The sequence below is a fragment of the Trachymyrmex cornetzi genome, unplaced genomic scaffold (assembly GCF_001594075.2).
Source record: "Trachymyrmex cornetzi isolate Tcor2-1 unplaced genomic scaffold, Tcor1.1 scaffold109, whole genome shotgun sequence".
Classification (NCBI taxonomy): domain Eukaryota; kingdom Metazoa; phylum Arthropoda; class Insecta; order Hymenoptera; family Formicidae; genus Trachymyrmex; species Trachymyrmex cornetzi.
The window spans coordinates 441,911-461,516 of record NW_017295642.1 but is presented as its reverse complement, the minus strand read 5'-3'; the positions used below and the strand labels follow the sequence as shown (position 1 = coordinate 461,516).

Below are 19,606 nucleotides of genomic sequence, written 5' to 3'. Positions count from 1 at the left end.
ATCTTATCTTTTTCTATGAACATTAATTTAAAAAATAGAAACGGTCAATAATAACTGCTTGCTACCAATTTTTAAAAGACACTAATTAATTTTAAGACTCAAGAGATGATATAATTCATATAAAAAAGAATAAATACACTATAAATACATTTTAATAAGAACAATGCAAATTTGCAGGTGTAATATAAAAAAAAATTGTTTACATTTTTGACAAAGAAATTTAGAACTGAATGGATCCAGTAGATCCATCTTCAGCTCCAGAAAATTAATTTTACACAGCTTGAAATTAAACTGTATTTCAAGACTTAACAACATCAAGATTACATGATAAAACTCGAATTAGTTACCTATCTGCAAATTTTACCAATTATATTTATCTCATACACAAGAAGAAATTTATTAAGAAGCGCAAGAAGACTTGTGAAAACATAATGAAGCAACGTTACTTAACTTTTCCACTAGCTACTCGCATTGACGTAAGGGCAAGTGTGTTGCGACACGGCGAAAAATGCGGACAAGGTTGTTCCCTTTCGAATAGACACCACACCACAACGGAGATGCGGAACTGCAACGCGAGCTGACGACAGCTTAGCGAAGTGGGACAACTAGAACGTCGAGTTACTACTTTCAAACGATTTCTGGACATATCGTGGCTGCCCGCGATACGCAATCGGCATCTCCAAGAACCAGTCGTCCGCGCAAAAAGACATCGTCGAAGACCGTTATTTGCGAGACTTTCTATCCGCACACGGCAACTTCGGGAACATAACCCGCCGGCGCGGCGGGAGAAAAATAGGTAAATGAGAAAATCTCTTCGAGGCCAAAATATAGGTATATCGATCCCATCTGTCATACTCAATCGCCACCGGCGGCTAGTTCTCGCGATCGAATCGAGAATGGATTGAATAATGATCTAAAAATTATACACGCATTACGATTCCGGGAAATCGGCATCGCGAGGGATCAGCGAGGAATAAATTCCGCCACGAAATACAACGAGATAGAGTCGGACGAAGACAGAAAGCTGCAGTATATATATGAGAGACGAGAAACGATTGCGGCGGCGGCGGCGGTTTCTTCGTTAAAAGACCCTATGTGCACCGACCTCGTTACTACGCGGTCGCTCCCCTTCGGTTTCCGTTCGGTTAACCGTAAATTACAACTGCGACTGGTGTGTAACGAGCATAATGGCGACGGTAGTCGGGTGAAGGTCGGCCAACTCGAGCGCGGGAAGCGGACGAGTGAACGACGGCGAAGCGACAAGAAGAGGCATGCTCTACGCGCGATCCTTCTTCTTTTTTTTTCTCTAGTAGACAAAAAATTGATGGAAGAAATGGACCGTTCGACCGCGACCGATCGCGAGAAAGAAAAAAAATGAGCCGTCCAGTCGCGTCGTAGGATTTCGCGCGAGAGAAACCAGCCGTTCGGTCGCGTGTCTTTGCAACGCGCTGTACAATGCGTGTCTGGACAAACCTGCACTTTCTATGAATTACATAGTAACTTCGCGCATCCCTTTTGTAATAAAAGCTCCCCTGTTTTCCGAGTCATTTCCGTCGCAAGGTAACTCTAACCCGTGTCACAGACGGGATTCATTATGGACGACATTAATAGTAATGGAGTTCACAACGCGTCAGTAATAAATAATTACGAGCATACATTTCTCCGTTTTCGTGCTTGCGGGTTTTTGTCACTTTTTTTTAGAGCTCCTCCCTCGTTTCAGGATTTAATTAAGGCGGAGGCGTGCGAGTCAGTGTCGAGACTCCCAAGGGAGGTCGGGTGCTTTTCCGATCGTGGCAGACGTGGGCGTGAAACACACTGAAACATGAAACACGTAAAAATATCTTTGTCTCCACACTCCGGAATGGAGTGTAAGTCGCTCCAGAGCCAAGACGCATTTTTCATTCCTGTTCGGCCCATGGACCCGCGTCGCTCGACTTGCATTCTCGAAAATCAGATTAACACCGCGAAGTTGTCCGACGCCCACGCTCCCCGCTTTCTGATTTAAGAACTGGTTTTAAAGGCACGATTAATCGCACAAATGTAAATTCATTAACGCTTTAACCGACGTCTGTGGTTATCTGGGTATGGACGACCATGGGGTTTTTCGTTGGATAAAAATTTGACCATTTAATGCACATGCTCTAAGAACACACTTTAATCCTGTGTCGACCATATGGAATTTTAAATCTTTCGTCATCAACCTAGGTCTTTGAACTTTATTTTTTAGTGTAGATTTATATATTATTTGAGAATTTATAAAAATCTCTAATAAACTTCTTAGATACTTGTGAAAATTTTAACAATGAGACTTTTCTATCAAAATAGAAGTAGGATTGTATTTTACTTATTTTTTACAAATTTAAATTTATCTAGAAGAATTCACAATCAAAATATCGACTGTCCATTTCTACCAGTACAGATTAACTTTGAACTCGGTTTTATAATAATAATTATTATTCTTATTCATTTTTTATCTTCTTCTAGTTCTAAGGATTAAAGATAAGTAAATTAAACTGAGATTAAAGTTCATCTATATCGGTAAAAATAAGACTTTGAAAGTCTTCAATAGTCCAACTTCGCCGGCGGAGGATTAATAAGCATTTGCATGTCATAAAATGCCATTCGTTTTATTTATGTCAATGAATATATTACGGAAAATTTGATTAATTCGGGCATAATGCATAATGACCGGCCAATATGCATAATGCACACCTGTTTTGGCCGGCCATAATAAATGCCTGCTATAATAAAGCAGACATTATCCATATTAGCCAGCCGTTATGTTCTCGAAATCCCGAATTAATTATATTTTGCCTCTAACACATACATTAAAAAAGAAATTTACTAAATCTTAATACATATTTCTTTAAATAATATTAAATAAACATTTGCTTATAGTAAGTAAATATTTATTCAATAAAAAGTGATAGTTAAATCAAATTAATGACTTTTGTATCAAATAAATATATATTTATATTTAGTAAAGAACTATTCAAACAAATATTTATTAAAATTTAGTATTTTTCAGTTTGATGTATTCAGTATTATCCAGATCAAAGAAAAAAAATCCCGATATTTAACATTTTCTTTCGAAATAAAAGGGTTTAACGGATCTAAAAATATCTATAAGGTTAGTCTTAAAGCGAAAGATCAGGTTGGACTAGATGACTATAATGAAACGAATTGAATTGTTACAGGATCGACAAATCCCCGTCGATAGGTACAAAGATACCCGTCATCAGCCGCTTCTTTGAAAGTTCTCTCCCTCCTCCCCACATTACATTGTTCGAGACTGTATCTCGTTACTACGCATTCGATAAAACAAAAGTAACAAAGGACCGCGCGGAGTAGCCGCATGAGTCGCCGCCACGATCGAGATAAAAGCCCGAGACGCGGAGGAGCAAGAAGCAACGAAGAATTGCCGATGGATAACGCGCATTTCGCGCGCCACGAGACGTTGTACGTACGAATAAAGCCTCCTCTCTCTCTCTCACGAGAGAAAGAAGAGTGTCAATTCTGTGGCAGAAGGAAAAGACGTACACGGAAGCGAGAAAAACAGAGGCATTATTTGTATTTGAAAGCGCAATTTCAAGACCCGACAAAACAAGCTTCGATTAAGTTCCGATCGCATCGTGCAAAGTTACACGAGCGGAATTAAGATAAAAATAAGATTACAGCGCACACGTGTTCAAGGAGCAAGTTGATTTTAAGTAAAAGTATCTCAAGACGCGTGTGACAAGACCGACGTGGCCGTTAACACGCTCGACGCTGAAACGTGATGAGCGTGGCACGACATTGGAGCGTGCAGCGAGAGCGGGCCGACCGCGACGTAACCCGAGGATCCGGGCGAATTCGAAAGTTGTTGCGCCTTCGAGAGCCGACGTCGAATCGACACTTTCCCATGTTCGGCGACGGCGGACGAGGGCGGCAAAGACCTACGAAATAACCCTCCCCCTCCCCCCAGAGAGTCGTGACGGCACAATGGTGCGCGAACGGTGTGATCTGGGCCAAAGGTGTCCCGCCGTAAGGGATCGTGACTCATAGATCACTGCAATATCGCCAGCGATCCAACTCACAACTGCCACCCTTCCCTCTTCCTCTCTCTTTCTCTTTTTCTTTCTTTCTCTCCTCCGCTTAGATTCTTTCTGCAATTGGTATGTGTCGTAATACCTTGACAACTGCGCACACACCACCGCCTCTCCGCAGCCGGCGGTTTTCCTTTTTGGTGTCGTGATCGTGCTCTCGTAGATCACTCGAGTGGTTGAACGTTTCCCGCTCGATTGAGATTCGCCGATCTTTACACGCCGTCCGGATACGTCAGATCTTTTGACTATCCGTTCCAATCGCGACACATTTCTCGACTTCGCAATTTCTAGAGCTTCACCCTCCCCCGCTACTTCTTTCTTGGCAAATAGATTTCTGGTTCAACAAACCACGGTACTATTACACAGTCAAAAAATATGATAGCAACACATGTAGAAAAAATCAAGGTATGCGTTTAAGTTCTGCTTGCTGCCACTAAACGTCAATTTTGGAGGATTTTTTTTTTATTCGACTGATAGTTAATGATATCAACAATATCTAGACAAAATTTCATTGACTTTTACCGTACCCTTTTGAAGATATTTGACTCTAAATTTATAGAATTTTACATTACAAGTTGAAGGTATAACCTTATTCTGTAGTTATTCTCTTTTAAACTGAGACACTTGCGTATAAGGCAGCAATTTAAAAATCGTTATAATTATAAAGTAAAGTTTATATATTCTCGTATATATAAAGTTTCTTATAAACTGACCGTATAGTTTACAAGAAATTTATATTCTTCAATGAAAAAAGCTAGAATATACGTCAAATGGACGATGCGTGTACATCAAATGAGCAAATTTTATTTTGTCATTTTCAAAATATTTAGTAACATAAAATTAATAATAATTATGGCATAAAATATTGTTAGCAATTTTTTACATATTATGAATAAACTGTCTATTGATTAGAAAATAGCACGAGAACCTTCTTAAGTTCAGTCAGAGAAAAAAAAAAGTTTGACAAAAAATAAAATAAAATCCTCTAAAATTGGCATACAATGGCAACCAGCAGGACTTAAGAGAATGTACACATCTTGATTTCACATGTAGATGGATTTTGTTATGAAATCGTACAAAGGCAAGATCAATGACCAACGGTCAAGAAGGAAGTCGACTAACCCCCCGCTAAACGACAGCCATCGTGACTATGAACGCGATGTCTTATTAAACAACCCTTCTGTGCACGATGACGGCGATTATCACCGGTGGAGATACTGCGGTTGATAAAGCATGCCGTGTCGAGGCGTCCCGTCGCCTTAATTACGTTTATCAGTTCGTCCGATCAGAACGTCGCGGTCTCGTGAAGTCTCGAGAGAGAAAACGAGGGAGAGAATCGACGGGGAAAAAGTGCGACCGATGGACTCCGATCTTCACGAGCGAGAAAATACGCGATCGCGATGACGAACAATCGCTGTCTTTCCCTCTCAAGGTCGCAGCTGCTTGCTGCTGCCACCGTCGTCGTCGTCGTCGTGATCATTGGCCACGGATCGATAACTACTGCTGGAATCGCTCGCAAATAGTCGGTGATTATCAGTCGGCTTCGTCGAAGTCGGATACCAGATTCCTTTGGTCTGGTATCTTCTTTCGAGGAAGAAATTAATGAATAGAAATTAATGGATACCACTGAATGCCAATTAAAATACCGCATGTCATTTAACACAAATATTAATACATATAAATAATAAATATGTAATTGCTCATTCTCTAGCTAGCATGTTTAATTAATGTTCATTCCTATCAATGTAGATTAACTTTAATCTCGTTTTAATAAATTATACCAAGATTAAGATTAATCTACATTGGTAAAAACAGACATTAAACACGCTAGAGAATGAGCAATAACATATTTGATATGTATTAACGTTACACGCTGTGTCGAAGAAAAGAAAAGCAAATAAATAATATTGATGAGAATACACAAGGTATTTAAATCAAAATGTCATAGAACGTCCAAAATAAGCAGCGCATGCTTATTCAGCCGCGGTTGAATCGACCAAAATAATGTGGACGGGAAGGTCCTATACCGCCAACGCGTGCGTCGAAACTAATAGAATTCGTGAAGCGTCTTTCGAGAGAGAGAGAGAGAGAGAGAGAGAGAGAGAGAGAGAGGGAGGGAGGGAGGGAGGGAGGGAGAGAAGCTTTGTCATGCTAAGTGACCAAACGCGACTGCTGCATGCACAGGAAGCATCCTTAAAAGCCTAACCGTGCACAAGGTCCGACTTACACGACAAGGGACTTGGAAAGGGACAGCTGTTGCTTATCGAGAAAAACAGTTGGATCTCACGAAACATTTCCTACACCGAACCGTCGCAAGATTAAAGAAAAATTCTGTAGCGTCGATTGCAACGGGCCGCCGAAGAAAGAAATCGCGCGACAACGATCAACTGATGTTCTCGTATTACACATTTGTCGAAATCGATCTCGAGAAAGTCTCGAAGAGGGATTTCTTTGCATTTCTAACGTGCATGAGTTTGTTGTATGAAATAAAAACAAATTATTTAACTATAAAATCTCATTCATATCAAATATCGAACTGTTTCTTTTAAATCCTAGCTAGACAGTCAATATTATTATACAATATTTGATATTTCACAATATTACTGATCGTCTAGAGATTAGTATAAACTTACAGACTATTTGTTTTTAATTATTTAAAGAGGACATTAATAATTATACAATAATATTAAGCGTTAGGGACAGCTTTACACGATTAAATTAAAGAAACCTGTTGGCGTAATTAACTCGATATCGTAATTACGATATCTAAATGAATGAACGAATGTTATAATCAATAGATATAATTAAATATTTCCCCGCCATTTTGTTTCTAAAACAACTCAAGGAGCATCGCTCGCTTTAAAGCTACTGCCACGCGACAGCTGCACCGCTCGCTGCGACAATTGGGCAAACGCAATATTATTCGGGGCTCCCAGACCAGATAATTTCGGATGCGACATAATTTTATTCAAAGTCGTATCAATGCGCTGAATAGACGGCGATCGTTCGCATATGGCACATTCCCCACCCTCCATTTAAACGTCGAGGGATCATGACGGGTATCGAATCGATTTACCGAGTGCGCCCGGTGATCTCGTTTTCCCCTCTCGACGGAAGGTCGTCTTCGGCGACCGGATCGCGCGACACAACACAACACAAGGCCCGAACAAGTGGGCAGGCAGAACAGCCTGCCACACTAATTGCAAAGTGCCGTTACCGGGCACTTTCCAGATGGCATGCCCGTTCCTGTCGCATTAACTCGTTCTGAGCGCACGGTCGTCGTTCGATCTCGTGAATTGGATTTTTCCTTCCACTCGATCGCTTCCTCTCCTTCTCTCCATCTTTCCTTTTCTCTCTCGACATCGTCGCGGGAACGATTTCTCGTAATCAGAGCGACGCTGCCAACGGGAAAGTCATGTGCACGCGGCGATTTGTCCATTGAACCCAGTTAAACCCAAGTAATATCTTACGGATGCTTACAAACGCGCATTTGTTTATCGCAAATGTGTTCAGCGTCAGTATTAAATGAAACCATTTTTCTTCTCATATAGCTTTGATATGAAGATATACATCGTTGTCACAAGAGTCGAGATCAAACGGCAATATGATGTTATCTCTGTCGCTTTGTATTGGAGCTAAACGGACAACACAGACTGGCTGTCTTCCAGCTAGGACGCGCTGTGTTACATTGGGTGCTTTCCAGCAAGAGACAGATGATACAGCGCCGATATTCATAGTCTATTCTTATTTAAAGATCGTCTTAAGTAATGTCTTAAGATGCTGATAACCGCTCTGTGATTAGCTTGTAATATCTTAAGACTGTACCTAAAACAGTTAAATATAAGAATCAATTATGAATACCAGCTACAGCAAATCATTACATCTTTATTGTTTACCAATGTTAAACGAAGATGTTGTAATTATTATATTACACTGTCTCTTGCTGAAAAGCACAAATTTAATTTTATAGTATAACACCAGAATGCATTACCATCTTCCATTCTTATCTTTACTATTTTTGTGGAGTATTTAGCGTATCTAGACTTTTAAGTGTTAGGTTTGAATTTAAAATTAAAGTATAAATTTTTCAAGGTTAATAGTTTTACAAAATAAGTATGGCTATCAAATAATGTTTTTTAAAGTAGATAACACTGACACACTTTACACGCTCGTACATTTTACAGTGTCGAGCAGGGTAACACACTGTGCCACAATTAGAACACTTTGTGTTGGACAGTGTTACACTATGTCATCTGTATATATACCTTATTGTTGGAAAACAGCCTCTTTGTGTCTTGCTATACAGTAGCTACGTCCCTGGCCGCAAAGCGAGCGCATACCTTTAAACACGTATCTTTCGTATATGTATCTTTCGTCATCCACATGTATCTCATTTGAGAGGGTAATAATCGTGACGCGACGTGCCCCCTCGAGAAGAGAGATATCGAGTACCGACGCGGCGGTCGTGCGCTTCAAGGAGACATCACGCACTATGTGATATCGCTGAATTACGAAGCGCCGCGCGCCGCAGGAATTTAAACGCGCGACACTGTCAGGGGAACACTCTTTATGGTATCAGGTTGGACCTTAGAATATATACGAAGGCATGCGACAGGGATACGGGTAAAGAGCGAGAGACGGGGGCAGCAAGCGAGAGATTCATAAAAGAGAAAGAGAGGGTGAGCTCCGTGGGTTGAAAATAGCTCGTGGCCAGGCGGAGTATGCCAAGACTGTCCGCTATGCACTTGCCATTCGATATTTATATCCTTATAAGTAAGATACGTTGGAATACTTCCACCACTAGCAATCGAACGACCGTACAAAAGGACGATCTGCGCCTGGCCGAAGATATACATACCTACACCGGCCGCGAGAGAGCCAATATCCCGGGACATCTCGGAACACAATTCGTTTTACGAGCTGCACGCGGCGAGAGCAGATCGCGGGTGTTTATTTTCCGCCGAGAACGGAGGGAGGCCCGCATAAGGGATTCCATTCCCTTCGTTATCGTGCTGGACACGTACGCGAAGGCCATCGCCGCACCTTCCGTTTCCACCGGAAACCGCGCGAGGAAATATTATACACACACACGTTGGAGATGTCAGATAGGGCCACTTTCCGTCGATCGCGAAGGGCGTCTCATGAGATGTGTTGATCTCATCTTTTGAAATATTGACATCTTGAACGTTTCGATTCTCTCTTTGGAATCTTCATCAGCAAATTTCTTAACCAAATTAAATTTCACGATCGTCCGATGTAAAGTCACTCGCAGGTTGCCAAAACTGTAATGTTATCTCACATAACATTTTATAATACAATCGACGTGGTTTTGTTCAAACTTCGTCCACTCTATCTGGAGTGACGAGTATGTCTAATGAAATTTTAAAATTGACAAAGGTCGCATTAATGATAAACATTAAGTCATAATAAATATAAAATATAAAGACAGTACATTCTTATTGCTTTGCTGATCTTAACCTATCTGACGCATGTAACATATTTAACATATATGTGTATAATGTTCAGTCATAGATACAATAAATATACGAACAGTAAATTATTGTTATAGTTTGAAACAAATTTTTAATACCAAAGTTTAAGCGTCAAAATTAAAATCAGGAATACGCAATCAAAATGTTTAAACGTGTCAAATTATTATGCTCAACATTATGTAGTAATTTATAATCCACCCTCGTCAAAATACGTAAACGTAAAACTGCCACGCTCTATTCGTATCGCTAGCAAATATTCTTTCTTTAATTTCTATAGAGAAAAAGAGAGCGAGATTTGTAAAGTGGTTGGTATAATATTACCAGCGTCTCTACTTCAACTTATCTGGAATTTGTCGAAACGCTTTACACATCTCATTCGGAAATTCTCAAACAACTTTTACTGAAGATATGTATGCACGATTCAATATTCCGCGGAGCACGCGATAAACATTTTCGCTGATTGAAATGCGTCGATGACTCTCGAACGCCGTTTTTCCACCATGCACCATCATCTTTAGAAGATGACTGTACATACACACGCGCTGTATTATCCTCAAGCGTGTGTGCATAAATGGAAGAACACTAGAAAGCGTTCGATGAATAAATCATGCAAGGACATAGCCTCGAAAGATTAAAACATGCTTTGACGAGAATCTCTTGAACTTCGAGCCTTTTAACAACCGTACTCGTAAGAAATTTTTTTATGTTCGTGAGACACGCGTAAGAGAGACAGAGATAAGTTATTGTATATATATTCCGATTTTCATAATGTAAAACGTTTTTCAACCTTTTTCAACACAAATTTCTCGAAATATATTAGAGTGTTAAATTCATAATGTCAAATTATACTTATAATTTGAGTTATTTTTAATCATTTCTTCAAGTCATTATTGCAATACGTCGTTAATTTAATTGAAACAAAATTATACAAATTTAAATCAAGAAATGTATTAAATTGACTTAATATTTACTAAGTACACACGTTATGGCTGTTTACTTTGAAACTAAGCAAGTCACCCATAGAACTGCGTTGATTTATACATTTCGAAAGACATAGAAATTAAAACTAATAAAATATTATTCAATTTAATTGATATCTAACAGTATAATACCTACTTCAACATATATCTTTTCTTACCAGATACTATCAACACAATATTCAGAAATAAAAAGTAAAACTCTAAAACTTTATTTTTCATTTTATCGTTTTAAAAGTAATTTTATGTAGTACATTTTATCGTTTTAGTTAAAATGAAAATAATGTAATATAATTTTCACAATACATTTTTAAAACATTTTTTTATTTTGCGCGTTATTTCTCAAATTTTTCACACTTCTCTTTATCTTCTCTAAAATTTTTCCGATACACTTGGAAACTTATTGCGAAACATCAGTTGAAAAAAAAAACGGTATAAGTAAATAGTCTGTTTTCTGTTCTCGAAATGAATAGGGATGACGCGCGATCATCGATGACGCGCACCGACGACGATTAATGTGGCAATGAAATCACATTTAACGCAAGAGGCAATTTTGCAAATTGGCGTATGAGTCGACGCACATGCTCGATATACATAAAACGCCGCGTCTTGCGGGCTTCTCTTGCCGTAAGTATCGATTACGCGGCCAGAATCGCTTAATTGGTGAGAAAGGAATGCTCTCTCTCGCCACGAGTTTATTTACACTCACCCGCGACTAACGCTCCCTAAGGCCGATATAGACGTAATATTTATACCGAGACCCCTCCGTAGCCGACGTTTATGGCGTCGGCTTGACGATTCGTGCACGCGACTGAAAAGTCTGCGGACTGACAGCGCGCCGTTAAGCGACGCCGAGGCTGCTTTGCTTATCGCCAGTTTACTGTATGAGCGGTTATGAATAAGTCTTCAGGCCGGAGCACAGACCTTTGCAAAACAGATAAAGCATATGAAAATCAATCAGAGTTTTTTTTATTTCGTAGAGAGGAAGGAAGTAATGAACTTTGATTGGTTCATTTTTTAATGAATTGTGAATTATGCAAAACTGTGCTCTTGCCCGGATAGTTAACAAACGTACACACAGTAAAACACAATACTGTATACGCAAGTAATAATAATTAATTTTTTCAAGTATTTCAAAAGTTCACAAATCCGCAAATCTATCACAAGTTTATCCTATTTTTATATTTACCGATAAACATTAAATTTATTCAAAATATATTCTGAATCCTAGCGAGTTTAATACTTCAATTAAAATTATTAAGTTAAAACAAATTCGATTTGCTTATTATATAAAGTTCTTTGATCAATTTTGTAATATCTTAAAAAAAAAAATTCTTTTAAACATAAATAATGAATTTTTCTAACATTTGTAAAATAAGTATATTTTAGTATTCTTTGTTAAAGATAATCGTTACTTAAAAGGCAACAAATTGAGTAATGACTTTCTTAGCAATAGAATGATAATTTTTGTGTAGAGAGAAAAAGAGCAACCGAGCCTTCGTAGGGAAATCGAGTCGCACGGCGGGAGGCCGCGCGATTTCCGCGCGGGCGAGAAAGATTGCGCAACGCCAAATCCTTATTTGCGCTGTGCGGAAAGGCGAACGAAGGAGCGACGGCATTCCGCGTGCAATAATTCGTACAACAGGCTCTGTGCGCATGACACGATGTCGCAAACGTCACGAGGCGGTAAGATAAACATTGACGCGATTTGTTTGCGCTCGATTGCACGTACCTACTCGCGATAAAGGAAATGGCGGGCGAGGAGGCGAGGGTGAGCGAGTGAGAGCGAGAGCTTGTTGAAAAATGATATCGGGAAGACTTTAGTTGTAATATTTAATATAGAGGCGATACGATATGTCACTCGCAATTGGGATACGTGTCGCTATATCGAAGCGCGAATATAAACGCGCGCGTTGTGCATTCAACTGTCCAGCTGTGATTTTATCCACTTCGACGTGCGATATCTTGCAAGTATACTTCCGAGAGCGTAACCACTAGTTGAAATATTGTCCCACTGATTACATGATTTCAATTGATTTCATACAATTTCATCTCATTACAAATAATTTTCTTCACTACATATGAAATCATTTTGGTAAAATTAACGGTTTCATTTAATATTACACAATGATTTCTCGCGGTTGCATATATGTATACAATTATCAGATTATACATGGGGATTTCATATGAATTTTATAATGATTCTGGGAACTCTGTGCCGCACGATTACATTAAGTGATTACCCTCTCGCATACTTCAAATCGTTTTCTATTTAAGACTTCAGGCTTATTTGGTTGTTGTGAAAAATAAAAAAATTCTTCACAAAAGTTAAATAAGTCTAAAGTTTTAAATAGATAATAACGATTTGAAGTCGTAACTCAGACTCCCTAGTATTCGAAGAACCCTTCACTCACTATCTTCTACCGGTTTTGCGTTTTTTACAACACAAAAAAAGAATATAATAACATGATAGCGATAAATAAGATAGGTGGCTTGATCTTTCAAGTGTTTTCCATAAAGTTGTGCTTGGCACTGGGGACAACGGTGGTAGGTATTTATCGAGAAGGTTAAGATTTCCACTTGTACATTACAAAGTTGCCTCTCTTTCTCTTTCTCTTCGCTTTTCATGAGAGACTCTAACGTAGTTTACTGCACACAAAAGCGCGTCAGGAAGCTGAAGTTTCTAAGAGAATCCAGTGCCTCCTTAACGCAAACTATAGGAAGAGGGCGAAGCGGCGCGGCAGTCCCATTTGCGTACACGGACGTCGAGATAATCGTTCGCATTATGAAATTATTTGCGCTCGCGCGTGGTTGCATCGCGCCGGGTGGATCTCGTGAGAAATTCTAGAACGCGGCAGGTGTTGGGCAGAGCGCGGCAGCGATTATTATCTGATACTTTTCATTCCTCGCGCGCCGTCGCTGTCACGAAGCGCGGTGATTGACGGTTTGCATAAATCTTGACGGTGCTTAACGCCATTCAGGAAGGTCCCGGGCGCGTCCGGTCGTTAAGGAGCGTTATAACGTACTGCGAGAGAGAGAGAGAGAGAGAGAGAGGGGGGGGGAGGGAGAGGAAGTCGCACCACGCGTCGCGTTCTCGCAGTTATAAAAATTCCAGGACGGAGACAGTCTAACGGTAAATTAATCGCAAGATTATTCACGAAGCTGACGCTCGAGTTTGCTAAAAGTAGTGTGACGCAAAAAAATAATATATATATGAAACACGTATATCGAAAGTATTCATCTTAGGAGAGAAATATATTAGAGCCACGCGCGAGATAGCTGGAGAATCTCTTCTAATTCGCAGAAATTTATTTACCGACGTAATATAAGCTGCGAATAAAATGTTTAGCAACTACCCGGCTTAGCAATTATCGGATATTATATCTACGTGACGCGTTAAAGTTCATCGAGAATTTACGATAGTTAGATTTCCAACAGCTTGGTGCGGCATGTAAGAGATTTATACGCGCGGCCGGTTAATCGTTAATTAGCGTTATCGCGATTAATCTTAAACCCCGGGATTTTCCCTGCGCTTTCGTCGTTTCGCTCGACGCGATTTTTCAGCTCGCAATCTCGCCACAGAGGCTGCATCGATGACCCAACACGATCAACAGTCATCTATTACCCACCCAAATGGTCAAAGAAAACAATGTAACGCTGTATTGAATTTCTATACGCAGATAAGTTTCTTATTTATTTTCAATGCTACGATATCGGTTTCGTTTTCCTTTATATATTTGCGCAATTAAAACATTCCATTCTTCCTCCATAATCGATATCGATAACTCTCTAAAGTATCGCATTAGACCTGTTTTTTTTAATTAACTTTTTTGCACGGTACATCTTTTCTTTTTTTTCCACGTTGGAGAGAAAACAAGAAAAGATAAATTGTACAAGAAGTAAAACGAACAGATCTATTGTAAACTGGATAATCTCACCTATGTCGTGCATGGCCGCAAGCAACTATATGCAATTTGTTGTCTTTCATGAATTTAACATCATCGTTATAGAGAATTGTGGGAAACCGTACGTTTGAGTCAGACATATGGATGCCACATTCCAGGATTTCTCCCCGGACCCATTTCCTTTAAATGCAACAGCCATTCACAGGACACGCAGCTTCGGATCTGCGTGCATGCCATGTGAACTGTGGAGGGCCCTGAACGGCCTTGCATAGTTTCGGAAAGAGACCGTTTTGAGAACAGTTCTCCCTCCAGTTCTCCTCCTCTCATTCTTTTCCGCAACGGCTTCAAGAAGAGAGCAGCGGGAGTCCCTTCCAAGCGAGGTCGTAAAAGAGTGTATCGACACGAGAAGAACCAAGTCTCGACCTCGATCTCGCAGTGGGAGCACTTTCTTTCACGAAGAGGGCCCCAGGGCCGAGGTAAAGATGGCCCGGGGCCCTGCTCGACAAACGAAAACGATTGACGCCGTTGGATGTAGTACGGTTTTGGCTATGGTTAAGACTCCTAAAATCGACTGTTTCATCAATTAATACTTTTGTAAACTTTACTCTCTAAATCTGAATCAGTGGATAATCACTGATATCAGTGCCAAGTATGCCACTGGTAATCAGTGAATTCCTGTGAAATGTGAGATCCTTAACTTAGCTGATCTTTACTATGTGATCTAATTAACCTTGTTTCAAAATGAATATAGTATTGGAAAATTGAAATTAATATGCAAATATCAGTGTTTTAGTTATGTAATGCTCAAACATTCTTCCTTTTTTAGTTGAACTTCACTGATTACCAGTGTCAAGTATGCATGCCACTGAATAATTTGTGACTATCCACTGATTCAGATTTACAATATAAAAATTATTATGCGTTGATGTCACGTACGTGTGTGTAAAGTCTCATTTAATCAGTAAAACAACAAGTTCCACTTTCTTTATTCTAATTTTTCTTTATTCTAAATTGAAGACTGAAGTCGAGCTTCAGTCTTCAATTTAGAATAAAGAAAAATTCATGTTGTTTTTAGGTGTTTTCTGTGGCTGTACTAGTGTACACTTTTGGAACTTAAAGTGAGATAGATATACGTTTGATATTTGTTTAAAGCGAGAAAGAGAGTTCTAGAACAGTCTAGTGCAGGAACAGAAAACAGACCAATTGTCGCCCGAAACAAAATAATTTAGCGGAACTGTTGAATACCAAACGTAAAGTCCATTAAAACTCGCGCAATCGTATTAAAGCTACATATATCACGCAACTCCGTCTCTCTCATTACGCTCGTCCATCAACCTCTTTCTTCCTCTTCTGATGTCTCATGAAAGTCACACGTCGTTTTGTTCTCGTGCACGTTAAAAGCTTCATATATCTCGCTACGGTTGTATATAGTCAAATAATTCTTATCTCTTTGAACGAAATTCAGCATAAACGATGGTAAAATACTGCGACGAGAATAGATATATATGTTTAGAAGCTGTTACTTTCTTGCTGTGTGTAACGATCTGCAGCAAGAAAAGGTTGCATTAGTATTCTCCGCGGTAAATCACTAAAAAATCGTAGACACGTGTGAAATGGTTCCATAACGAGCGCGTTTCCGTCGACGCATGTGATTTAACACGCAATTACGCAATATGCAAGGGAATCTGCGAAAAATAAGTTAAAGGTAAACTGAAGAGGCGCGAATAACGAACGCGTGTCTTTTTTTTATATAACGCACGTGTCATAATGCGATTATGCGACTTTAATACGACGATTAAATGCGGACGTAAATACGACGCAAAATTTAGTGACGATAAAACCTCGTCTCTGTCTCCCGTAAAGCGAAAATCTTATAAATTAATTTAATATTCTCGAGATAACCCTCATAATTTTTGTTTCGCGATTAATCGCGTTAAAAGTTAATATAATCGTTCGTACATTATCGAATTCTATTAACCCCTCGCAATGTGCAAGACTTAAATCGCGCGTAAATAAGCCATTAACGATATCTTATGATACTGATAATTGAATTGATAATTTGTTGCGTGCTAAAGTTAATCTGAACTTTATACCATTCGAATTATCTTCAAGACATAATACGCCTTATCGTTATATTCTTTTGTTATATACTACGTACGTGCGCGATACAATATACATGTATTTAAAAAATCTTTTGCGCTCGCACTTCCATTAAAGCCACGAGTAATCGCATTGAAACACGCGCGTGTCACGAGATACTAATTACCCGCATCTCGCATTACCTTGCACGCATTTATCACCTTTAATGATAGATCGTACGCTCTCGCACAATAGCATCAAATCGCGTCCCCTTTTCTCGCGCACACGATCGGATAATTTATATAATGTGAGAAACAAGACTTCTCTTATATGCGCAAGAATCTTTTGTAAATCGTATTTTTTTACAGCGAGACCTTGTTTTTTATCTTACTTCTCGCTTCATTAAAATAGAGCAAATCAAAGATGGGATGCGATCGAAAATTGATCTACAATGTCAGATATCAAAAGAATAATGGTAACCTATTCCATTTGAGTTAAATATTTTATTATTTTTAACTTCCATATGTGGCAAAATGTGAATCAATGTAATTATATGGTTAGTTTCAAAGTTAACAATGTCCGTTTTAATGTATAAACTTAGTAAGTAATAAACTAAATTTGAGTCACACAAATTTAATACAGTTTCTTGGTTATATTGTTTTACTCCATTGTTTTAGTTATAAATTAATATCTCAGCACTGGCGGTTAATAGAAATGAAGTAACTCAAATTGAGCATAATTTGTCATGAATTCAACAGTGTATTGTCTACGAATTTTGCTGATCCACTTTGCATGAATCTCTAATTAATAATCTCGTGAAAAAAATATATATATGTATATATATACGTATACTCGAAAATATGTAAATACTTTTATTTCTTTATAATCAATAATTACGTTAAAATTGTATTTCAAAATTAATATTATAAAATTTTAATGATTTAAAAAATCCAAACTCATTTTCTGGAAAACTGCGTTTTTGTTGTGTAGCAAATATATTTTTCTCTTTATCAGTCTTCCTACTTCGCATCTATATCTATGATCGACTTTCTATACTCCTTAAAATTTTATCCAGTCCGAATAACTTTGGTCCAAATTTTAAAATATGTCTAGATAAACATTCATGTCCAGAATAAGGCATTTTAAGATATTTTTAAGATATCTTATTTCCTAATTTTAATATGAATATTAATTGGGCATCAAAATTTGGGTCAAAGTTATTTTATTTTACAGTAATATTTGTATAATTTTCCATATTTGCGACATTTGTATATAATTATAATTTATATTAACTATATTAATTGTCTTTCCAGATTGTATTCAATTCTGTTAAATTTTCATAAAATTCTTCTTAAAATCATATTTGAAAATGTTATATTCCTCTTTTGTCTTATCTTCTATCTATATCATGATTCTACATTCAACGTCTCTACACGTAAAAGCATTTATCAAGAAAGAATTTCAAAAAATAATATTAATATTGACTTTTATAATTTTCGTGGTGTCCTCTCTGATAAACTACCTCACTAACGACAAAGATAAGTATCCAAATATATATTGAAAAAGTCTTGTAATTGCTGCCAAATGTTGAATGAAATAATTTCAATCAAATGTTTGGTAATATCACAACAAAATTTCTTTTCTAAATATTCAATATAAAAGAGTTTTAACAAACATAATAATATAATCCACCGTATGATATAATAAAATTATCAAATAGTTACAAAATATTTAAATAATTTTTAGTTATATTAACCGAACATTTAACTGGCATTGTTACATTCAATATTTGATAGTTATTACCAGACTTTTTTAAGTGTAAATCACAAAAAATGCCGTTAAACAAACTTTCTTACGTAAAATTTGACAGAAAGCCACACTTGTGCTCGCACACAATACGCAGGTAGGATAGCCTATCAAATATCACGATAACAAAACGTTCATTCTCTATCGGCCGTTCATTACGGCAATCGACTGGAGCGTAAATATTGATAGACATCGAGCGCATGGAAGAGGTTAAGCTCGACCTCGGGAGGTCACCGGAGTCGCGGTAGGTCGGAAGCGGCCTAGCCTCGTTAGGTTACGCGAAGACAAAGACAACCTGGCGGGGGAGAGGGGGGGGAGGGGGGAAAGAGAGTAGAGCGCGATCGAGGGAATAGAGAGGCGAAGGAAGCAGAGAGAAAGAGAGGGAGGGAGAGAGATGGAGCCGCATGTTTCGAGTCGTGGCTTACCGTGCGAAAGGCTGTTCCTCGACCTCGTAGAGCTCCTCGAGGGTCTGTTTCGAGAGAAGTCTCTCCAGTCTCTCGGGCGTGGGAGCGAGATGCCCCGGGATGCTGGTAGTCTCGAACAGGCTGTCCGCGGTCATGGCCGTTGCTGCCGTCGGCGATCACACAGAAAGGAAACACCGAAACTCCAGGAGTCTTCCGTTCAACGTAGCACAAAATCCCAAAATTCGGCGCACACACTGATAGCGTCACTGAAAGAATGTCTTTGTTTATCCTCAAGCTTTCTCAAGCCGTTCTTCTCTGTCACTCGCAGTCGATCTTCTTCGATCGCGATATCGCGATCGTGGTGGACGCGAGCGAGCGAGCGCGCGCACGAAGCGCGCTCGTTTCCGTCAACGTTGCCACGAAAATATCGCGTCGCTATCGCGCGTGATGAACGTCACGACCGCAACACACATTTCAGGATGCGAGACAGGATGCCGATCGACTCTCGATTTGAACGTAGCACAAAATTCGAATCGTCCAGCGAGCACCGCCGCTCACGCGCCTACCGCGTGAAGTTGTCCGCGCGCCGCGCTTGCACTCGCGGGACACTTTCGGAACTCGCTTCTCTGCGTAACGGACTTCCGATCGGGGGCCCGGATCGGAGAAACGTGCGTCGTGTCCTCGCCGTTTCCGCTTTCGGGCTACGCGTACCGGATCGCGACAGCCGAGGCACACGCTTCTAATCCCTGACTCGAATCCTTTACCACGCGCTCATCCAAACGTTCCAACGGTCCACCGACAATTGCGCCTGCCGCTCGCGTCCCCACTACTGCGCTACTGCCCGTTGGTAGTGTTGGT

General features: G+C 39.3%; 1 protein-coding gene across 2 annotated transcripts in view; it reads right to left on the bottom strand.

Moving 5' to 3' along the window:
- LOC108761270 (serine/threonine-protein kinase 17B) overlaps positions 1 to 19,606 on the bottom strand; it is a 122,489-nt gene that overhangs the window by 102,595 nt on the left and 288 nt on the right. The window contains exon 2 of one of the 2 annotated variants that reach the window (XM_018507707.1): positions 18,770 to 19,014. In XM_018507707.1, coding sequence (XP_018363209.1) covers positions 18,770 to 18,903 — 134 coding nt within the window. In that variant the 5' untranslated portion in view covers positions 18,904 to 19,014. Of the gene's footprint in view, positions 1 to 18,769; positions 19,568 to 19,606 lie in introns of those variants that run through there. The other variant, XM_018507700.1, reaches the window with a different exon arrangement.